Raw genomic sequence first — 22,317 nt, 5'->3', positions numbered from 1 at the left:
CAAATTGTTGCCGACTCCTGTCCCAAAGGCTGTGATTCTACCCATCAGAATGAACAGGGGATTTTTAAAGAGGTGATTCAGAGAAAATGAGATTAAGGAGAAGATCAGGAAGGAGAAGATTAGGGAAAAGATGATCAGGAAGGAGAAGATCAAGGAGAAAAAGGTTGGAGGGGAAAAAAAAACATGTAAGATTCAAAGCCACAAGGGATATTAGTCAAAGCATCAGTGAACCCATTACAAAAAGGTCAGTCTGTTGCACGTGGATGTCTTAAGGAATGGTTGTTGTTCTTTATAAGGCATAAAACTATTTACATAAAAAAGACTGGTCAGTTTCTGACTTATATTTATAATCTAAAAATCTTTTTCTCTATATACATTTATTCTTGTCTAAATAAGCTGTTTTGTCATAAAAAATATTCCAGAAGACTGTCATAAGATTTTTTTAGTGTCTTAACAAAACTGATTTAAACAAGTCTTTCTTGATACATCTCATCATTGTCATCAGCAGCAGCCGTTTCAGTGCCTGCTCTGTTCTAGGACTTGGTTAAGTGACAGGGAATAGAAAGGCATAAGGTGTGGTCAAGTCCTTAAGGGCTGTGGTATAGCTGGAGACAGAATGTGCACATAAAAACATAAATTCATGTACAAGATAGCATGTAGGAAAATAAAAGGAATAGTGGTGAAGATAAGAGAAAAAGCTGATCATAAAGGCACAGAGAGTTAAGAAAAGCCTTGAAAAAACATGATTCTAACCTTGACCTTGAAGCTAGGATTTGTATAAGTGAAGTGTGAGAGTAAAAGGGCAAAGGCAAAAATGAGTGTGATCAGTTGATAATAAAAACTGACTAAGGGGCTGGGGATGTGGCTCAAGCGGTAGCGGCGCGCTTGCCTGGCATGCGTGCGGCCCGGGTTGGATCCTCAGCACCACATACAAACAAAGATGTTGTGTCCGCCGAAAAACTAAAAAATAAATACTAAAAAATTCTCTCTCTCTCTCTCTCTCTCATAAAAAAAAGGGGGGGGGGACTGACTAAGCTTTTTATGGATTGGAGAGACAGGAGGCAGAGGGAACCTTGAGCAGGCTGCTATAGCACCAAAAAAAGCACACATGGAGGCAACAATGCAGAACCAATAATGCCAATGGCAGATTACAACCCACAGGCCAAATCTGGCTTGTCATCTTTTTTTCTTTTTAAAGAGAGAGAGAGAGAGAATTTTTTAATATTTATTTTTTTAGTTTTCAGTGGGCACAACATCTTTATTTTTATTTTTTTTTTTAATTTTTATGTGGTGCTGAGGATCGAACCCAGCATCCCACACATGCCAGGCGAAACGCGCTACCGCTTGAGCCACATCCCCAGCCCCGTTTTCACAAATCAATTTAATTGGGATGTAATCATGCCCTTTTGTTTGCATCCTGTCTTTGGCTGCTTTCATGCTACACTGGCAGAGATTTTATTTATGATTTGCAAGGCCTATATAATATTTTCTCTTTGGTCCTTTACAGAAGTTTGTTGACCCTTAATCTCAAGCAATGAGACAATTAGAAAGCCCTGCTTCAAAAATCATACTTTATGATGAATACAATAGTAAAATATGCTTCTTGGGCCGGGGATGTAGTTCACTAGTAAAGCACTTTCCCAGTATGCAAAGACCTGGGTCTGGGTCTCAGCACTGAAAAAATGTAAAGAAAATAGAAAGTTTCTTAAGTTTATTTTTTGTCTGAAAGTCTTACATGTTATTGAATTCAGTAATGTATTTTGAAGCAAATAACAATGGTAAAGATCCTAAAACAAAGTTTTGGGGATGAACCAAAATATGGGCTGAGACTCTAAAAATATAAAATGCTTTGCTCTGGTATAGAAAGGTCAGGCCTGAGAGATGCCCAGGAGATAGAAGTAAATCTCAGCAATGATCACAGTTTGTATTGATCTAGGACCTCCCCAGAGTAAGAGCTTGTTTCAAACATTCTCTGATTTAGGTTTCAACCTCAACCTAACTCAGAAATGGGGGCAATAACAGGATTCATTCTTCAGTTGTTTCTCTTCACTGACTTTCCTTGGGCAATTCATATTCTTTCCAAGGCTCTTCTCATAGGTTACTCATCCAGGAGGCCTTTCTATATTGGGGCTCTTTTCTTTCTTTTCTTTTTCTTTTAAGAGAGAGAGAGAGAGAGAGAGAGAGAGAGAATATTTTAATATTTATTTTTTAGTTTTTGGCGGACACAACATCTTTGTTTGTATGTGGTGCTGAGGATCGAACCCGGACCGCACGCATGCCAGGCAAGCACACTACCGCTTGAGCCACATCCCCAGCCCGGGGCTCTCTTCTTACTCCTACCCAACCCCACAGTGCCTAACACTCTCCCCGTTCCACACCACCACTGCCCCTTCTCTTACCTGGCTTCCCCACCTTGTCAGTACCCTGCACATCCGTGAGGGCTTACAAGTATCTGCTGAATAAATGGGAGTGAGTGTTTTGCTTCTAAAAAGGTGCATACTGTTTCAGGAGACCCCTCCCATACTCTCATGATTCCTTCCTTCATATTGTCTCCCTCTTTTGCTTCTATCCAGAACCTATATTGTCCTGTACCTAGAACTGAAACTATGTCTTTACAAAGACTCACACCTGGAATACAGTTTAAATCCTGAAAAATAGAAAAGTAGCAGATACTATCTGTGGAGAGTTCTCTGTGCATACAATGATATCTTCCATTAAAGAGTGTGGTGATGTACACCTGTAATCCTAACTACTTTGGAGGCTGAGGCAGGAGGATCCTAAGTTCAAAGCCAGTCCTCAGCAACTTAGCCAGACCCTCAGTAACTCAGCAAGACCCTGTCTTGAATTAAAAAAAATAAAGAGGACTGGGAATGGTATCCCACTTGGTATTGATTATCAAGTTTAACAGATGACCAAATTAACCAAGTTATTAAAATCAAGCAGAAGTTCTTTTCAAGGTGGAACTAATGAAACTTTTCATTTCCTGCTTATTCCCAGGAGCTGAGGATAGGAACTGGTGGCAAGAGCAATCACAAGAGTATTCCAATTCATTCCTGTCCCATGTGTGGAGAAGTTCTGCCTGACATAGATACATTACAGATTCATGTGATGGACTGAATCATTTAAGTGTTGATGTTTCACCTTCCCCCAAACTGTTGGTAAATGTCAGCTTTTTCCTCCAAGACTTATACTTTTGTCTTATTTGTTTTCACTCAAATATTTTGCCTCATTATGCTTGTTTTAGGAGGGAAAAAAAAAGATGTATCAATTCTAAGAGAACACTTTGTGGATTTCCATGAGCTCACAAAATGGAATCCTTAACCACTGCCCTTCTGATAATAAATTCAGTAGTTTTTATGTTCTGTTCATGTGGGCAAATACTCTATTCATACAGTTAAATAGCATGAGATGTAATGTGAGAGGGCTCAGGGAATTATAAGAAACTTCACTGACAAATTTAAGAATCTTTTAAGGAGGCAGAAAAAAATGAATTGGTCACAGATTTAATCAGGAAAAATGTCTTTGAAATAGTTTTAAAGCAAATTATTATTATTATTTATCTTTTGAAACTGGATCTTTTGGGTTTATGTGTTTTTGTGTATGTTGTAGTTTTATTGTAGCCAAAGTTGTGACATACCACTTTTTATCTAGTATTGTGAGCTTTCAGTTAATATTAGGACAAGTCAAAAAATGATGGCATACATGACATTAAGTTCCTTGGATTTCTCTTTTTTCTCTCTCCATATGTGTTAGAAAAGGAAACTTGGGATGGAATTAAGGGTCACTCTAGCACTAAGCTACATCATGCCCCACTTCCCCTAACCCCACTTTTTTTTTGAGATGGTGTCACTAAGATTCACTGTCTAGCCTAGAATTTGCCATCCTCTTGCCTCAGCCTCCTGAGTCACTGGGATTAAGTTCACTAGATTTCTTATCATTCACAGTGTTAAATTTCATAATCACAAGAAGTAGTTATTGAAAAATAAAATTTTGTTTATGAATCTTTTACATTGTTCATATATTGATTGATTTCATAGTATGCATTTTCTGTATTAAGCTCATTTAGCTTAATATAAGCTTACTTAGTAAGATATATTTTATTAATTTAATGAAGATGAGCAAGATCCTTTTGTTGAGACCAACACATAATTGAATTAGAGAGTTATTCTTACTAAGAAGGTAAACAGATAGGGATTTGCCTTATTTTCGACCTGTAGTTTACTAACTAATACTGAACAAGCCATAGAAGTTAACAATATCTTTATGTATCCAGTTCCTAAAACATTTAAGAGAAAACTAAAAGATCTCCTTTGTATTTACCATAAGATATCTCCTAGACAAACTTGATTACACACATATGTATATGCATGTATGCATTTATGCGTATTTAAATATGAATCAATAGTTAATTCATGCCAAAAGAGCAAATTACATTTATCTTCATGCCAAGAGTATAAGAATACACTGTACACCTTATTAATCTAGATTAAAAGATTATCATACGTACATCCCAGGGAGAATGTTTGTTAGAGACAATTCAAAAATTATAATGAAATTTTTCTTTATAGTTTTTTATATAAATGTTTTTATCCTTTTATACTGGATAAAATATATTTCAATAGAATCCTAAGTAGAAAAGAAAACAAAATGGTTTCATGTTTAAGTTATTGTGGATATTCTTTTACTTTGTTCAAATATAGATATTCAGGAGATCTAAACTCTAAAATAACCATATGAATGAGCTTATTAAGCTTGTGACCAAACCATTTGCTTGATAACTAAAAGTATTACAAATGAAGGCAAGTTCTTATGGTTGCTTTAAATTAAGGTCGTTGAAGAGTTATCTGTATCCTGTGTTCATTACAGCATTATTCATAGTAGCTAAGACATTGAAGCACCCTAGGTGTCCCTCATTAGATGAATGAATAAAGAAAATGTGGTGTATATACACAATGAAAATACTATTCAGCCTTTAAAAAGAGGGAAGACCTGTCATTTGCAATAACATGGATGAACCTGGAGGACATTATGTTAATTGAAATAAGCCAGACACAGAAAAATAAATACCATTTGGTATTACTTATATGTGAAATCTATAAAGTTGAACTCTTGGAACTAGAGAATAGAATGGTGGTTACTAGTGGATGGGGAGGGGGTTAGGTAGGGAAAATGGAGATGTTGATCACAGGGAACAAAATTCCAATTTTGAGGAATAAGCTTTAGTGATATATGACACAAATAGTGACTGTAATAAATAATGTGTTGTATATTAAAAAAAAACATTAAGGCTGTTTTAAGGGAATCAACCAGTTTAGTAAACAACATGTAAGCTCTGTGTATGTCTTATCTAATTTATTTATTCTGATATCTCTTCAAACGCTTTGTTCCATATTAACAGTTAATTACTCCTCATAGAAATCTTGTGTGGGGGGGGGATGAAAACACAAAGAATGGTGTCTACCCTTAACAAATTTCTAAGTATTGTTAACTATAGGCACATTACTGTCAGAATATCTCTAGAACTTTTTATGTTGCATGACTAATACTCTGTACCTATAAACAACAATTCCCATTTTCCCCCATCCCAGCCTCTGGCAACCACCATTCTACCTTCTGTGTCTATGATTTTGATTACGATTTTGATTATTGTAAATACTTTACATAAGAGTATCATGCAGTATTTGTTGCTCTGTGATTGGCTTATTTCACTTAGCAATGTCCTCAAAGTTCATCCATGTTGTTTTATATAGCAGGATTTTCTTCTTACGGTTGTGTAATATTTCTTATATACATCTACTGATGGACATTCAGGTGTTTTACCTCTCAGCTACTATGAGTGATGCTACAATGAATATGGGAGTACAACTCTCTCTTATAACTACCTATACACAAGAGAACTAGATCATATGATAGCAAAGATGGAACAATGGACACGTGCTTCACTCTTTTCTTTTCTTCCCAAGGGAGGGGCTCCCAACATGTAGTGGCCTGTGTCTACTGTGATACAGATCCTCTACAGCAGCAGCAAGCCACTCAACTCTCATTGTTAGAACCCCACTCCACCCCCACCCCCATCTGTAGTATACAAGTTTCTGTACAGCACTCCGACGAGGCAAGACAAAAACTAGTCTCTTGGGCAGCTCTAACTAAAAACTGAATGCATGCTCCACTTTTTTCCCTCCTCAGGAAAAGAAGCTGAGAGCTAAGGGTTTTCACCTACTTGTCCTGTACTGAATTGGGGGAAAGTACTATGCTAACTGAGTGTATGCTAATCCAGATCTTCTTTGTTCTCAGAAGTTCTCAGCCACCTGTCGTGTTATATGTCCTGTGTGTCCTATCCTTGTCCATCCAGTCCTGCCCTCCACCACTCTCAGTATTGGGCTTGAGACAAGATAGAAACCAGTCCCTCAGGCAAACCTTTGGAAAGTCTGCATATTGGGTATATTCAGTCTCCTTTTTGCCACCCCAGGGAGAACTCAGAAGCTGGGAGTTTTCTCTTGATCATGTTATACTAAGTCAGGGGGAGGTACTTTGTCTAGCAATAGAGTGCCACAAATTTGCCTACATGTTTGTTTTATACTCACTTTAGGTATAAGAACATCTTAACTATCTTCTTGATTTCTCACAAAAGGAATTGATATATGTATTGTTAAGTCAGCATCTCTCTGCGGGGAGAGAGGGCTTGAGGCTTCCTATGCTGCCATCTTGATGATGTCATCATCTCCCTTATAGGCATTATGACCCCTTTTCTTTTTCTTTCTTTCTTTCTTTCTTTTCTTTTCTTTTAATACCGGGATTGAACCCAGGAGTGTTTGACCACTGAGCCTCATCCTCATTCCTTTTAATATTTTATTTAGAGACAGGGTCTTGCTGAGTTGCTCAGGGCCTCGCTAAGTTGCTGAGCTTGGCTTTGAACATGCTTCTGCCTTAGCCTTTCAAGCTGCTGGGATTACAGGCTCTTGGTCCCTTTTGTAAGGCATACCTTGCTATATTCTTAAGTCTTGTTAAATGGGAACAATAGAAATATGGGAACTAAGAAATATTAATGAACTAATGAAAATCAGATAACTAAATCATTCAATAATATTAAATCATCTACTATTATATTTAAAAATAACTTTGATCCAGTTTGGCATGTGAGGAACTTGAAAGTCATCACTCATCTCCAAAACAACACAAAAAGTCTAAACTGAAATCAATTTTTTTTTTTTCCTGCTATTGGGGATTTGAAAGCAGGGGTACTTTTCTACTGAGCTACACCCTCAGTCCTTTTTATTTTTTACTTTAAGACAGTTCTCACTAAGTTGCTAAGGGTCTTACTAAGATGCTGAGGCTGGCCTCAAACTTGTGATACTCCAGCCTCAGCCTTCTAAATTACTGAGATTACAGGCATGCCCCCATTTTTCCTTGTGAAATTTTAAAATATTTTAAACTAGATGAAAGTACACTTTGTCAAAATTCAAGATATACACAGAAAGTAGTGCTGAGAGGGAAATTTGAGGCATTGATTGGGCATATAGAAAAGAATAAGTATCTAAAATCAGTAAGTTTCCACTTAGGAGACTAAAAAAAGAATAATAAATTAAATGCAAAATAAGCAGAAGAAAAGAAAAAAATTATAGCAGAAATTACACTCAGTTACCATAATACTTTCCCCCAATTCAGTGCAGGACAAGTAGGTGAAAACCCTTAGCTCTCAGCTTCTCTCCCTGAGGAGGGAAAAAAAGTGGAAAGCAATGAAATTGAAACTAGGAAATCAATAGAGGAAAATTGATAAAACCAGTCTGGTTCTTTGAAATAATCAATAAAATTGGTAAACCTATAGCCAGATTAAGAAAGCAGAGACAAATTACCAATTTTAGCATACCAGCAATGAGGAATGCTCATTTGAAATTTAAAAACACAGTACCACTTACATTAGCACGCACACACACACACACACACAAAAAAAAAAAAAAAAAAATGGAAGATGTAGGTATAAACCTAGTAAAATATACACAAGACCTATGAGGAAAGCCATAAAACTGTGATGGAAAAAAATTCTAATAAATGAAGAGAGATCATGTTCATAGACAGGAAGATTCAATATTCTAAAAATGTCAGTTCTTCCAATTTGATGTGTAGATTCAATGTAATCTCTATTAAAAGTCCCAACAAGTTATTTTATGGATATTAACAAGCTAAATTTTATAAGGAAAGAGAAGAGTATGGCTAATGCAGTATTGAAGAGGAATAAAATAAAAACACTGATACTACTGACCTCAAGACTTACTAGAAAGCTATAGTAACCAAGATGGTGTGATGTTGGCATAAAAACAGAAGAGGAACTGAGGATACAGCACTTGCTTAGTATGTGTATCACCCCAAATTTGATCTCTCACACTGCAAAACAAAAGAACAAAAAACAAACAAACAACAACAACAACCAAAAAAAACCCAGACCAATTGATCAATGGAACAGAAAGCCCAGACATGGATTCACACAAATATAATCAATTAATTTTTGAAAAAGGAATAAATGAAATTCAATGAAGAAGTTTGTTTCAATAAATGTGTCTGGCACAACTGTTCATACGCATGCAAAAAAAAAGGAGGAGGAGACAAAGAAGAGGAAGAATCTAGACATTGACCTTACATTTTTCGTAAAAATTAAAGCAGGGGCTGGAGTTTGTAGCTCAGTGATAGTGAGCTTGTCTACCATGACACTGGGTTCAATCCTCAACACCACATAAAAATAAATAAATAAAATAAAGGATTAAAAAAGATTATTTAAAAAAAGTCACAGACTGAAAGAAAGTCTTTAGTGAACACATTTCCATAAAGAGTTGCTATCTACAATACACAGCAAACCCTTAAAATTTAGAAAACAGTCAAATCTTAAAACAGGCAAAAGATATGAGCAGATATCTCACCAAACAAGATATAGAACTGGAAAACAGGCATATCAACCTCACATGTTATTGAAGAATTGCAAATGAGGCAGGCACAGTGGCACATGCCTGTAATCCCAGATATTTGGAAGGCAAAGGCAGGAGGAACAGAAGTTTGAAGGCAGCCCTAGAAACTTCTTATTTGAAGCCTTGTCTCAAAATACAAAAAGAATTGGGGATGTAGCTCCACGTAGAGTGACACAAGGTTTAATCTCTAGAACCACAAAAACAAAAAACAAATAAAAAACATCAGTAATGAGATACCACTGCACAGTTACTAGAATAGCTAAAATCCAAAACACTAACAACTCTAAATGCTAGTGAGGATGTGGAGCAACTGGAACTCTCAGTGCTGATGGGAATGAAAAATGTATAGCAACTGTAGAAGACAGTTTGGCAATTTCTTACAAAACAAACCTGACTTACATTACACATTTATTCTCCTTGGTATTTACCCAAATGAACTGAAAACTTTACAGCCACTAAATTCTGTACATGAATGTTTATAGCCACTTTATTTATAATTGCCAAAACTTGGAAGCAACCATGATAACCTTCAATATATGGAGGGATGAGCAAATACTGGCACATCCATACAATGAACTATTATTCAATAATAAAAAGAAACGATGGGGCTGGGGTTATGGCTCAGTGGAAGAGTGCTCGCCTCGCATGTGCAAGGCCCTGGGTTTGATCCTCAGCACCACATATAAATAAAATAAAGTTATTGTGTCCAACTACAACTAAAAAAAAATATTTTAAAAAAAGAAATAAGATAGCAGGCCACACACACACACTATATATATATATATATATATATATATATATATATATATATGAAGGTACCTTAACGTGCAAACTGCTAAGTGAAAGAAGCTGTCTTAAAAAAAAAAAAAAAAAAACTATAAGCTTATAATTCCAACTATATGACACTCTGGTCTGAGCAAAATTATGGAAATGAGAAAAAAGATCAGTGGTTTCCAGGATTGGGAGGAGAAAAGGCTGAATAGGTAAAGCCAGGAGATTTTTAGTGCAGTGAAAGTATTCTTATGATACAGTGATGATGAATATATGAAGTCTAACATAACATATGGACTATAGTTAATGTATCAATATTGGTTTATCAGTTATAACAAATGTCCCATGTGTATTATTATTACAAGATATTAATAATAGTAGAAACTGTTTGAAGCAGCTATATGGAACTCTCTGTTCATTCCACTCAATTTTTCTATAATCCTAAAGCTGTTCTAAAAACTGACACCAATTTTAATGAAAAAATAACTTTGAACTAAAAGATTATTTAGTATCAACATCCTAAAATTCATTGTGTGCATCAGAAAATTAAGATTGTTGTGAAGATTGGCTAAGAGTTCCATTTGACCCTAATGAAAGGGCTAACTTGGGATTATTTTTAATACAAAATCAAACTTACTGTGCCATTATTAAATCAGTGGTGGAAATCTGATATGACACCTAGTGCAGCTTTTAAGTGAAGCAGGAATAAAGTATATGGACCAATCTCCATATGCTTTAATGAAACAACAAAAAATACCCAAATTACTTTGCTATGAAAGGCAGATGAAATATAAATTTAGCATTTTCTTTAGCATCCTTTGACTTACATGGTTCATGGCTTAAAAATTATTGAGATAAATTGTGTACTCTTCTCAGGAAAATGTTTTTCATTGTTGAGTGATTTTTTTTTAACTAAGTAATTAGAAATGTGAAGTATATAATACAAGAAGCATGGATTCCAGAACTCTTAGTGAACTTTCTGTAGCCATTTTGTCTTTTAAATATATGGATCTATAATCAAGGGTGAAAGTTATTTCACATATCTATCTCTCTCTCTCTCTCTCTCTCTCTCTCTCTCTCTCTCTTTCTCACACACACACACACACACACACACACACAAAATATTTATCCAGCAAAATTAAGGAAGAAATATGTTTAATATTCTTATGGATTAATTGGAACACTGAGCTTCCTCCTCCTCCTCCTCCTCCTCCTCCTCCTCCTCCTCCTCCTCCTCCTCCTTCTTCTCTCTCTCTCTCTCTCTCTCTCTCTCTGGATGTACTGTACTGGAAACTGGAAAGGGGTGCTCTACCACCAACCCTTTTTTATTTTGAGATAGGGTTGCTAAGGTTGGCCTTAACCTTGGTATTATAAATGCACCATCACACCTGGCAAGTAGACATTTTATTGGTTTCCCTTTGCAAAACACCAGTTGAAGTCATAAGATAGAGGGTTCTGCCCTGTTGTTTAAAGTAACTGCTGCATTGGTTGAAGGGAAATAAACATCTATTTGAACAACAAATAGAATATTCTGTTATGACAATTAAGGAGATTAGTTTTCTTCTTTCTCAGAAAGGCCACACATCTTTAAGTAGAGGGTCTCTGCTGAGCAAGCATAGCATTTCTCTCAGTAAAGCATCTTTGTCCAGTCCATTGGACAAATTCAGGCTTGAGATAAGACTGTAGAAAATTCTATACCACAGAGGATAAGAGATGTGAAGTAGATATAAACTGATGCCTACCAGGAGGTGAGGGATGCAGGACATCCAGGCTCTTACTTCTAATAGGTCTCATTTTGAATAGCATTCCCTCCTCTTGGGTCAGGACAGAAGAACTGGTTTAATTATTTGGCTCATTAATTAGGTAAATATACTCAAAGATAATACACTTCTAGTCTGTCTACTTAGAGAACTCAACTATGTTCACTAGCCAATACCTCAAACTGTTTAAGAGGTTAAACTTAAAAGGTTTCAAATACAGTTTGGGGTATTGGCTATATATCCCCCTGGCTTCAGTCACAAATTTAAAGACCCTGCTGAAATTCACACCACATCTCTGCCTATCCAAAACAAGCTCCTCTCTAGGTTTCTAGTGTATTTCTATGGTTCTGCCAGTCTCCCAGGTAGTAACACCCTGGCCATTGTCTTCTCCTTTTCCTACCACAGGTGCTTTCCTCTGGTCAGTTACCAAAGCAGATAGGTTTACCTTCACTTGCTCCCCATTTGTCTCTGTATTCTCATAGTTGTGACTGTCACAACCTTCTAAAAAGTTCTCTGCCCCTAGTGTCTTGCATTTCAGTTCCTGAGCACCCATCTTTAATAGGCTTAATCTTCTGATTAAGAAGATTAAGCCTTCTGATTAATCTTCTGATTAATCTCCTTACAGAGTAATGAGAATATAAATTAGTACACGTTTAATGCTTCCATGTACCAGGCACATTGTGTATATTTTCAAGTTTTTCCATTTAAATATCTTCAAATGTCCTATGAAATAACAATTACCATCCCTACTGAACAGAGAAGTAAGTGGAGTCACTGAGGAGTAACTTATCCAAAGTTGCACAGTTGTAAGTGGCAGTTAAAATCATGCAACCTTCAAGGCTGCATGCAGTCTCAGTACTTAGCCATATCTTTTTTCTGTATATCCACCTTCCTCTTCCATCTGCTCAAACATGTCTTTTTATTATGTATAAGTAAAGGTTTTGGGGGCTGGGGTTGTTGCTCAGTGATAGAACACTTGCCTAGCATGTGTGAGGCACTGGGTTCAATCCTCAGCAGCACATTAAAAAAATAAAAAAATAAAATAAGGATATTGCATCCATGTATAACTAAATATATATATAAAAGGTTTTGACCTGTGTCTATCATCCTCCAGATAATGTTTCTACATACTTCCTTTAATGTTTCTGCCTCCTTTTCTCTATATGTTCCTGCCCCTCTAGCAAAATTGGTAGTCACCTGTTGTTATTTACCTCTTATGCATTGTCATATCTCCCATATTACACTGTTAAAACCTGGAATAGGAATCACGTGTTTGCCTAACACTTTTCTATATAAGGTAATGTACTATTATGGCTGTTTTGTGTGAAAATGTACTGGATATTCTCATGTGATCCTTCCTAAAATCTTCTAATCCAGACATTGTCCTCAAATGGTTAGTAACTTGTTAAAAAAATGTGCTATTTGGTTTTTCCTTTCCATAAACACTGTGCACCAGAGACAGTAGCAGTGAGATAAAATAGAGGATGATGTGGGAAGATGAGCAAGACATGGTTCCCTTCTCTCCAGATGCTCACATTATAGTAGGAAGAAAAAGATACAAACAATTAGGGAGCACCATGGCAAGTTCTATGAACAAGACCAGTATGGAGCTCAAGGAAATACCAAATAGGAAAGTTTAGTTCAGGGGATCCAGAGGAGCTTCACAGAGGAGGGATGCTTGGCCAGAGCTTAGATGGATGAGTAGAAGCTGACCAGGTAGAAGTTGATGTTGACCCAATGGTTGAAATCATTCCAAGCAGAGGAATTTACATGTACAATGGCTCTGAGGCATGCCAGTGCCTGGAATACTTGAGGAAGAAGGAATAGTTCAGTGTAGTTGGAAAAAAAAGACTAGTGGGGAAAGATAAGAGTTCAGATTATTGAAAAAGTGGGTGGAAGTTGAGTCTATAAGTTTGAAATTTATAGGAACTGAGAGGTGACTGATAGATTTTTTTCAGGGAAAAGTGATGCCAAGATTGTTTTATAAATGGAGGCAACAAGAGAAATGGATAGGAAACACGTGTGAGACTGGAAATGGATCAGCAATAGCTAAAGATGAAAGATGATGAGAGACTAAAGAGTGAGGATGTAGGGGAGAGAAAAGATTCAGGAGATATGAGCTAGAGCCTGTGTAACTGGACACAGTGAGTGAGAACTTCAGCAGCGTAACGGACTCATGGCATTTATGTCCTTTGGAGACTAACCTTTCTCTTTTGTTTCCCTTTCTTGTTTTGTGATATATTTTAAAAGGCCCTCACTGTGATTCTGATACACTCTAAGCAGTGCTATGGAAAGATATTACAGAGGCTGAACAGAGAAATGTCCAGTCTTATCTTGCATTTCTTATTCAACAGATATGATGTGAGGCCCAAGCATGTGATTTCTTTTTTTCTTTTTTTTTTTTTAATATCCAAAACGTGTTTATTGGTATGTTTTCCCACTCATCTTGATTCAGGCTGCTTCCTGCTGAAGGAACATCCTTCTGTAAGTCTTGCTTTTCTTCCTGTAGGCTGGCAGAGAACAGTGGAGCAATCAACACAAAAAAACTGTTCTTTGTGCATGGTTAAAAACTGTGGTGATTTTATAGCATCCAGGGCACTTCACATCCATGAAATAGGAATTGGGGCTCTGCACCAGGAACCACTTCTTGTGTTTCCTCTTCTCTTCTGGAGAGGGATGAAGGAGATTTTTTTTTGCAAGAGGCATGTTCTCGTGGGGAGGTCATCACCGCAGGAACGGCAAGCATATGATTTCCAATGAGTTCCCAGGTAATAGTGATGCTGCTGGTCCAGGGACCAGACTTTAAGAAGTACTGCTTTATAGCACTGACAATGGCCATTTCCTTCCTAAAAGTCTCCTTTCTTGGAATTCTATGCCATCATTTTCTGCAGACCCATCTCTTATACTGGGAAAACCTGGGGGCAAGAATATAAACTGAGGCCTATATACTCTATGTGTACCATTTTAAAATTTATGGTTAAAACTTACCATCTCCTAGGGTTTCACACTGAATTATGGCACATGAACAGTGGGCCTTAGGCCTCCCAACCTTGTTTTCTGCCTCTTTCACAAGCAACAAGACACCCAGCCTGGTATTCAAGCTTCCTGCACCCCTACCCCAGCCACTATCTTAGACAAAGGATTGGCCCTTGGAAGGACAACCCGAGGCTGAAACCCAAGTAAGGCCCTTGACACAGGCTTAGATCAATTGGTTAGAAAATTCCAGGAGCCTATGACATAGAGCTTTGATTACAGGGGGTTGCCCATGATCCTGGTGGTATATTCCCTTGGTCCTGGGGCTCATCTCCCTGTGAGAAAGGGTACAGCTGGAAGAAGGATGGGAGAGAACAGGGGCATGGAAAGGACATGGTCAGGGTGCCCTATGGCCTTGGGATAAGATTAGTTCAATTTTGTGTTTTTTCTCTTTTATAGTAATGAAGGTTGAACCTAGAGGCACTCTACCACTTAGCTACATCCCCAACCCTTTTTATTTTGAGACAGGTCCTCACTAAGTTGCTGAGGCTGGCCTTGATATTCCTGCCTCAGCTCCCAAATTGCTAGGATTACAAGCGTGCACCATCACACCCAAAACAGGATCATTCACTTTCCTAACCCCTCTGGCTGCTCCTGCTCAGTTTCTGTCTTTGGCTGCTCCTATTTACCTCTGCTTCTTGCCCCTCAAATTCTTGTGCTCCCCAGGATTCTGACCTTCTACGCCTGAGGCTCTTAATCTGAGAGATGTCTATGGATGAACTTCAGTAAAATATGTGAACCCCTGAAAAAGTATGCAAAATCTTCAGATTCTGAGTGTATATTTTTCCAAGACGAAAAATAGAATCACTTTCAGTATTTTCTCAAAGGGGTTTGTGATATCACATACCCCCCAAAAGATTAAGAACCTCTGTAATATAGACTCTGTTTAGATCTCATTTTTAGGTATTTTTTTTATGATTCTCAAAACTATTATTCATGGGCCTCTGTTTTTATTCTAAGGAGACATCAACCTCTCCCAAGAACCCCAGACTGGAGATTAAGCTGACTATTTGGCCTTTCTTAATCAGTATCTTAGATACATCTCATTATGAAATTGAAAACAGAATCTATTGACTTCCCTAAACATGTTTTGTTTTTCCTGTGTCCCCAATTTCATTGCATTATTGCCTCAAAAAACACCCAGTTGCATAAATCCAAAATATATCAGTCATCCTCACCCTCTCTTTCTTTAATATCCCCACTTTCAATGGGTTCTAAATCTGCTCTCATTTTTTCTCAAAATCAATCCCATCTCTTTCCTCAAAATTGCCACTATTCTAAATCCCATAAGAATGGCTTGCTCCCTCATTCCAGGAAGATTTGAGGGCTTAAAGATTGGTACTGTTTCCTACTCCTTGCATAGCATGGGATGCAAAGAAGACCTAAAAGTCAAGGTGAAGAAACCAACTCTAGACTACCAATCACAATTTGTCAAGGAATTTCTACATGATGGCTAAAACTAAATCAATGATGAACTTTTATAATTAGATGCAGTGATACATTTAAACACCTTTCTTCATTTTGATTTTTTGTAGTCTCTTCAATACTGTGAAATTTTCAGCACTCACAGTTCTCAAAAGGTATTGCTCCCAGGTTGAGCTCATAAGTGGAGCATTAATACACGGAGGAAAAAAATCCATGTAGATGATGTAGGGATTGTTTGTTTTTCAGTCATCTTAAAGCTGGTTTTAATTGTTCTAAAATGAAGGTAGATGCATTGGACAAAATAACATCTTATATGAAATGCATTGGGGGAATACAATGCCTGAGTAGTGTCCTCAAGAGAAAAAAAAAAAAAAAAAGACATGATCATTTTGGTCCATTAAAAACTTGTCTGCTCGGAAGTCTTTGAACTTATGTAGAAGATGAGTCTGCACTTAAAAACTGTATTCTTAATATTATGTACAAACACTATTTTTAAAATTTTTTTTAGTTGTCAATGAACTTTATTTTATGCCATTATACATGTGCTTTTTTTTTTGCATTACAATTCTTAATACACATATATACCACAATTTGGTGCTGAGAATCGAACCCAGTGCCTCACACATGCTAAGCAAGTGCTCTACCACTGAGACCAAACACAACCCCAGCCTTGAACAATATTTTTAGAATGTAAATACACCAAGAGGTTTGAATTTACTACAAAGTTTTCTGTGAAAAATATGGCTTCCTGCCAAGTTATTGTGAACTCTGACACCTGTTACAATTCTCAAAACCTGTGGACCTAGAACTATCTGGGAATAGTGGTTTGTAAGTCAAGGAATGTCATCTAGCCTTTCCCTCATTTTACAAATAGTGAAAGGAAACCTAAAAATAAAAGTTATTTCCCGAAGGTTGAGTTCGAATTATCAACTGGACATAAGGCCAGCAAAGCTAAGTGAGATAATCAACCAGCTTATTTCGACCTATATCTACTTACCCCACATGAAATTTGTGAGCGCAGCAGTAAGCGTTTGGCAAATGTCGGGGCTTCTCTGCGGCAATTCTTAGCCTCCACCTCCTGGAAAGGAGAAAATGCAGTTGCGAAGAACTAGAACATTCAGTCCTTAAAACGGTGAAGAAATGAGTTTGGACCGCGTATAAAAATACTGTAAAGGCATCCTGACGCTGGGGGGCGTCAGACTCTGTTTTACAGGGTCCATCCAAGAACTTCACGGAAGTTCAGGTGCCCTCAACAAAGAGGGCGCCCGGTGACGTAAGCAAATCAGATTGCTCTGCGCAGAGGCCGTGTTTCGCTCGCTCCCTGGTATTCGCCTAGGAGAGCTCTAGGGTAACCAATCAGTACGGTTCTGCAGCCGCATGCGTCTGACGTCAGAAGCAGGGGCTGGCCCGAGTTTTAATTTTGGCGGGTTCCGCGGTAGACTGGGTCTTGTATCCGGCGCCGGGTAAGAAACGCGGGTTCTGGGCGTGCGGGTGACCCTTGCGCGTCTGTGGGAGGACTTGGAGGAATCTAAGCATGAGAGGCGCAGAACCCTGGGCGCTTGGGTGGGCGAGATCCGGGATCGGGCTGCAGTGGGGGCGAGCTGCTGAGCACCGGCCTGGGGAGGGTGCAATAAGGGTGCGGCACCGTGGGGAAGACCCGCCTGGGCGCCGGGTCTCCTGCTTAAGAAATCAGTTTTGTTTTGTTTTTTAAAGAGTAACCTTTAAAAATACTTGCCAAATGAATGCCTTTTGTTCATTATTGATTCGTTCCTTTGTTTGTCTAATCAGTAATTTAATTTCCTAACCAGTATTGAAAGCTGCATTTGCCGACCTCCGGACACGTGATGTCTACCCTTAGGAGGAGGCTTGCGGTCTAAGGAGGAAAATAGATTAACAAACAAGTTCACGGTGATGGATGATGTGCCATAAGATAGATGAAAGGATATCTTCCTTTCCTTTATGATGAGAAGGATGTAGAAGGAAGCTTAGCAGATAGGCTGGTCTGGAAAAACTTAGAAAAATGGAGAGTTAAGTGAGGATGAGAAGCTCTGGCGGAGCTTTCCATACAAAAGTGCCTGAGGCCTGAAAGCAGGCTTGTCTGGCTGGAGCATAGTTTGGGAAGTGGGTAGAGTTGGATGGGGTATAAACAGAAAAGATGAGGAAGTAGAAATACAAGGTGAGACCGTATCCATTGCCTCGCAGGCTTTGTAAATTTTGTTTTTAAGTGCAATGAAAAACCATTAAAGAATTTCAGTTAAGGAAGTACTATGATCTTGTATGTGGTCCTAAAAGTTTACTAGGGAAAGATTATGGTGACTGTTGTATGGAAAACAGATTGTAGGAAGCAAAGAAATCAATATAGGAAGCTAACATAATAGTCCAGACAGAAGATTAATAGTGGCTCATATTAGGGTTTTGTCAGTGAGGTTGGAGAAAACTGAAAGATTTGTGCACTAGTTTGGCAATAAAACCCATAATACTTGTTGAATGAGAGTGAGTATGTTCTGAGAGAAGGCAGGGGCTGGTTATAGCACTGAACCAAGTTTGCTCCTAACTCTTCACTGGATTCCCTGGTGAATAACATCCTACATTACACACGATGGGGTCCATGGAAATGTTTGTTCAATAAATAAAAAGAAAGCACCATAATCAATATCTTGACATTGCACTTGTGAAAGTGACATATACGTAAGTTAAGTCTAAATAACCTTGCAATTTAATAAGTCACTTTAAATGAAAAAAAAGAAGAGCACACAGAATGATATATTTTTATCTTAAAAAGCTCCTCTGTGCTTTGCTAACTAATATTGAATTAAAATTCTGACAAAGGCTGGAACTAAGTAATTACACACTAAGCTACTATGGATAAAGTCAACATCGTGTGCATTATAATAAATAATATGGGATACCAGCCCTAATATTTAGACCAGCCTCAATGATTCTTATTCATAGTCTGTCTCATTTGTACTACCTTGTATTATACAAACTACTCTACTACATTTCACCAATGTATGATTTCTGTAATCATAGTGTGAAGACAAGAAAAAGAAGATTGTTTATGTGTAAAGAGGAGATAGTGTTGGCTGTGGGCAGAGAAAAGATGAGAATTTGTCAGATTCTAGATGAATTCTAAGGTTATAACCCATGGGATTTGTTGGATATGCACTGTTAGACCTAAAAGAATCAAAGGTGACTTCTTGTGTTGATTTCACACAGGCAAGATTCTACAGTACTCATCCTCTTGACCATCTAATCCTCCTTCAGTTCCTGGTCACAACTGTTCTTTTGACAGCGTGGATGGTAAGACCTGGTTATTTTCTTAATTTCTCCTTGTTTCATGGAAAACCACGCTTTCCTGCATGGACTTATTATTCTACTTACAAAATAGTGAAAATGCTTTTTTACCCTGAGCATAATATTATCACAGTGGTTCAAAAGAGATCTCATTTTAGTCTCTGAATGTTATTTGTTTTCTCCAGGTGAGATTTTTCTTATCCCTCTGGCAACTGTAATTGTCTTTCATAATACTGCTTGCTGACAGGTACTTAAAATGTGGCAAGCATTTGCTAAGATCCTTACATATATTAACTTACTTAATCTTCATAGCCACTGTATTTTATAGACAAGAAGTCAGGGATGTCACCGGTTAAACTGTCAGATCAGGGATTTGAACCAGGAAGTCAGTCCTCAAGAGCTTGCATTTGATGTGGAAATATGTTGAAATCGTTTTAGTCTTAGTCTAGATCTGACTTAAATTCTGACTGTCCTTTCTTCTTTTGAGGGGGATGATAGTGGAGGATTGAACCCAGAGGTGCTTAACCACTGAGCCACATCCCCAGGGCACCTCCCACCCCCAAGGACAGCATCTCTCAAAGTTAAGAATGAATAGAACCATCAAAGAGACCTTAACGAAATTAAGCTTAGAGACTGGCATAAAAGATTGGACTATGCTCCTACCTTATGCACTGTTTCCTGCAAGAAATACTCCTTCCGTTTCTTTGTGTAACCTCACTTCCTATGAAATTCTCTATGGTGCCCCTCCTCCAGTAAGGGACCTAACCCCAACTCTGAGACTTAATGATTCATTTCACACCCCCTTGCTTGACAGACTTTAAGCTCTTGAAAAACCCAGCAATACCTGTGGAAACAGTTGACCACTGCTTACCAACCTGGAGACGAAGGAACTCACCGATATCAAGTGGGAGACTTCGTCGACGTGAGGCGACATCAGGTGTCATCCCTGGAACCCCGCTGCAAAGGACCATACCAGGTGCTGCTTATAACACCTACAGCGGTGAAAGTGGACGGGATCGCTTCCTGGATCCATGCGTCCCATCTCAAGCCTGCGCCCTGTCCAGATTCCGGCTGGAGACTGGTAACCCTTTCAAATTGCGTATTCGCCGTATGGATAGGGCTATGGACTCTTCCCTTGGCCACCAGCAGTCCTAATCCCCATCAGCCTGTTCAGCAACGGTGGCAGATCATAAATCCTACTGGACAAGAAGTATGGTCCATTTCGCATACAGCCCCCTTATGGACCTGGTGGCCATCTCTTCACCCAGATATTTGTCAGCTTGCTATAGGTCTCCCCAATTGGGATATCCCTGACATAGAAGATCCCACCAAAATCCCATCAGGCAAAAGAGACTCAGGAACCTTTGGTTGCAGTTCCCCACAAGCCAGATGCAGGTTAGCCAGCCTTGATTACTACGTTTGTCCTGCAGACTATCGGAACCACAAACAGTCCCAGTTATGCGGGGGGCAAAGCGACTTTTACTGCAAGTCATGGGGATGTGAACAAACAGGGACAGCCTGGTGGGAACCAGACTCCCCTGACAGTTTTATCCGGGTGGGAAGAAATAGCACCCGGATAAACCCTGAGAGCTGTCCCTCTCCTAGACCAGACCCAGAAGATGGGGTTTTGGCTCTAAATAACCGATGTCACTCCAATACCCTATGTAACCCTCTAAATATAACTTTCACCCCTAAAGGAAAAGGTTATACCTAGTCATGGATCTCAGGGAACACCTATGGGATGCGATTTTATACTTCAGGGTATGATTTTGGTCTTTGGTTCACCATCCGGCTTAAAAGAGAATTAAACCCCACAGCCATAGGACCCAATCCCCTTAAGCCAGGAATCAGGCCTCCCAAATCTCCCATGCCTCAATTTACCACCCCATCGAAAACCAAGGTCCCACCACCATCCAATACCCAAACTCCACTCTCATCTACTTCCCCAATCCAGGGCGAAGCCAATCCCTCCCCCTGGGGGCTAATTGAAGGGGCCTTTGCAGTACTGAACTCCACACAACCAGACCTCACTCAATCTTGCTGGCTCTGTCTCTCCGCTGTTCCCCCTTACTATGAAGCGATAGCAATCGACGGGACTTATGCAGTAAAAGCGCAGAGTTTCTCCTGTAGTTGGGGTGAAAATCCTAAGTTAACCCTCCCAGAAGTAACTGGGGCAGGCTTATGTCTAGGGTCCCCACCTAAAAGCAAACAACACTTATGTACCCAGATAAAAGAAATCAGCACCACACAGGGCTTTCTTATCCCTGAAAATGGAACCTGGTGGGCATGTGACTCAGGGTTAACTCCTTGCATTTCAGCTCAGGTATTTAACAGCTCTGTAAATTATTGTGTAATGGTGCAGATGTTTCCCAGAGTGCTCTATCACGACACAGGTTCGTTTGAAGATCAAATAGGGGGGCATACAACCCGGTTCCGCCGGGAACCTGTATCCCTGACTTTAGCCATCTTATTAGGGACAGGAGCTGCTGCAGGAGTAGGTACAGGAACCGCTGCCATGATCAGTGGGTCACAACAAATGGCCCAATTGGAGACAGCAATAGACCAAGACTTAAAGACATTAGAGACCTCCATCACAGCTTTGCAAGAACCCTTAACCTCTCTCTCTGAAGTTGTTTTACAGAACCAGCGAGGGTTGGACCTCCTCTTCATGAGGGAGGGAGGCCTCTGTGCTACATTGAGGGAAGAATGTTGTTTTTATGCTGACCATACTGGAGTTGTAAAAGAATCCATGAGTAAATTAAGAAAACGCCTTGAAGAGCGCCAGAGAGAGAGAGAAACCCAACAAGGGTGGTTTGAGTCTTGGTTCACCCAGTCCCCCTGGTTAACTACACTCTTATCAGCCCTAGCTGGTCCTTTAATCATCCTCATGCTATTACTAACTGTAGGACCCTGTTTGCTTAACCATTTCTCCAGGCTCAGATTGGACAGGTAAAACTTATGGTAATCAGACAACAATATGCGACACTGACAGAAATGGAATGTGAAACCCCTCAATGATTATGAATTATTACTTTTAAGATTAAAAGTAGTCAGAAAAAGGAGTGTGGGAAATGAAA

The 22,317-nt window shown here is 38.8% G+C and overlaps 1 protein-coding gene and 2 pseudogenes across 3 annotated transcripts in view; 2 read left to right on the top strand and 1 right to left on the bottom strand.

Moving 5' to 3' along the window:
* LOC143412012 (optineurin-like) overlaps positions 1–3,126 on the top strand; it is a 39,404-nt pseudogene extending 36,278 nt beyond the window's left edge. Inside the window, exon 14 of the transcript XR_013092933.1 lies at positions 2,998–3,126. The product of XR_013092933.1 is annotated as an optineurin-like (transcript). The remainder of the gene's footprint in view (positions 1–2,997) is intronic.
* Positions 3,127–13,929: 10,803 nt separating this feature from the next.
* LOC143379515 (small ribosomal subunit protein eS27 pseudogene) lies at positions 13,930–17,182 on the bottom strand (annotated as a pseudogene). The gene is made up of 2 exons (XR_013088483.1): positions 16,944–17,182; positions 13,930–14,154 (listed from the first exon to the last, which is right to left on the bottom strand). The product of XR_013088483.1 is annotated as a small ribosomal subunit protein eS27 pseudogene (transcript).
* A 2,841-nt stretch (positions 17,183–20,023) lies between these two features.
* Positions 20,024–22,317, top strand: part of LOC143379514 (protein MCM10 homolog) — a 35,450-nt gene continuing 33,156 nt past the window's right edge. Inside the window, 1 exon segment of the mRNA XM_076832134.1 lies at positions 20,024–20,321. Within this exon segment, the coding sequence (XP_076688249.1) occupies positions 20,024–20,321 (298 nt within the window).

This window comes from Callospermophilus lateralis, chromosome 13, assembly GCF_048772815.1.
Source record: "Callospermophilus lateralis isolate mCalLat2 chromosome 13, mCalLat2.hap1, whole genome shotgun sequence".
Taxonomy (NCBI): Eukaryota; Metazoa; Chordata; class Mammalia; order Rodentia; family Sciuridae; genus Callospermophilus; species Callospermophilus lateralis.
Note: the sequence above shows the minus strand (reverse complement) of the source record. Positions and strands in the feature narration are given on the sequence as shown.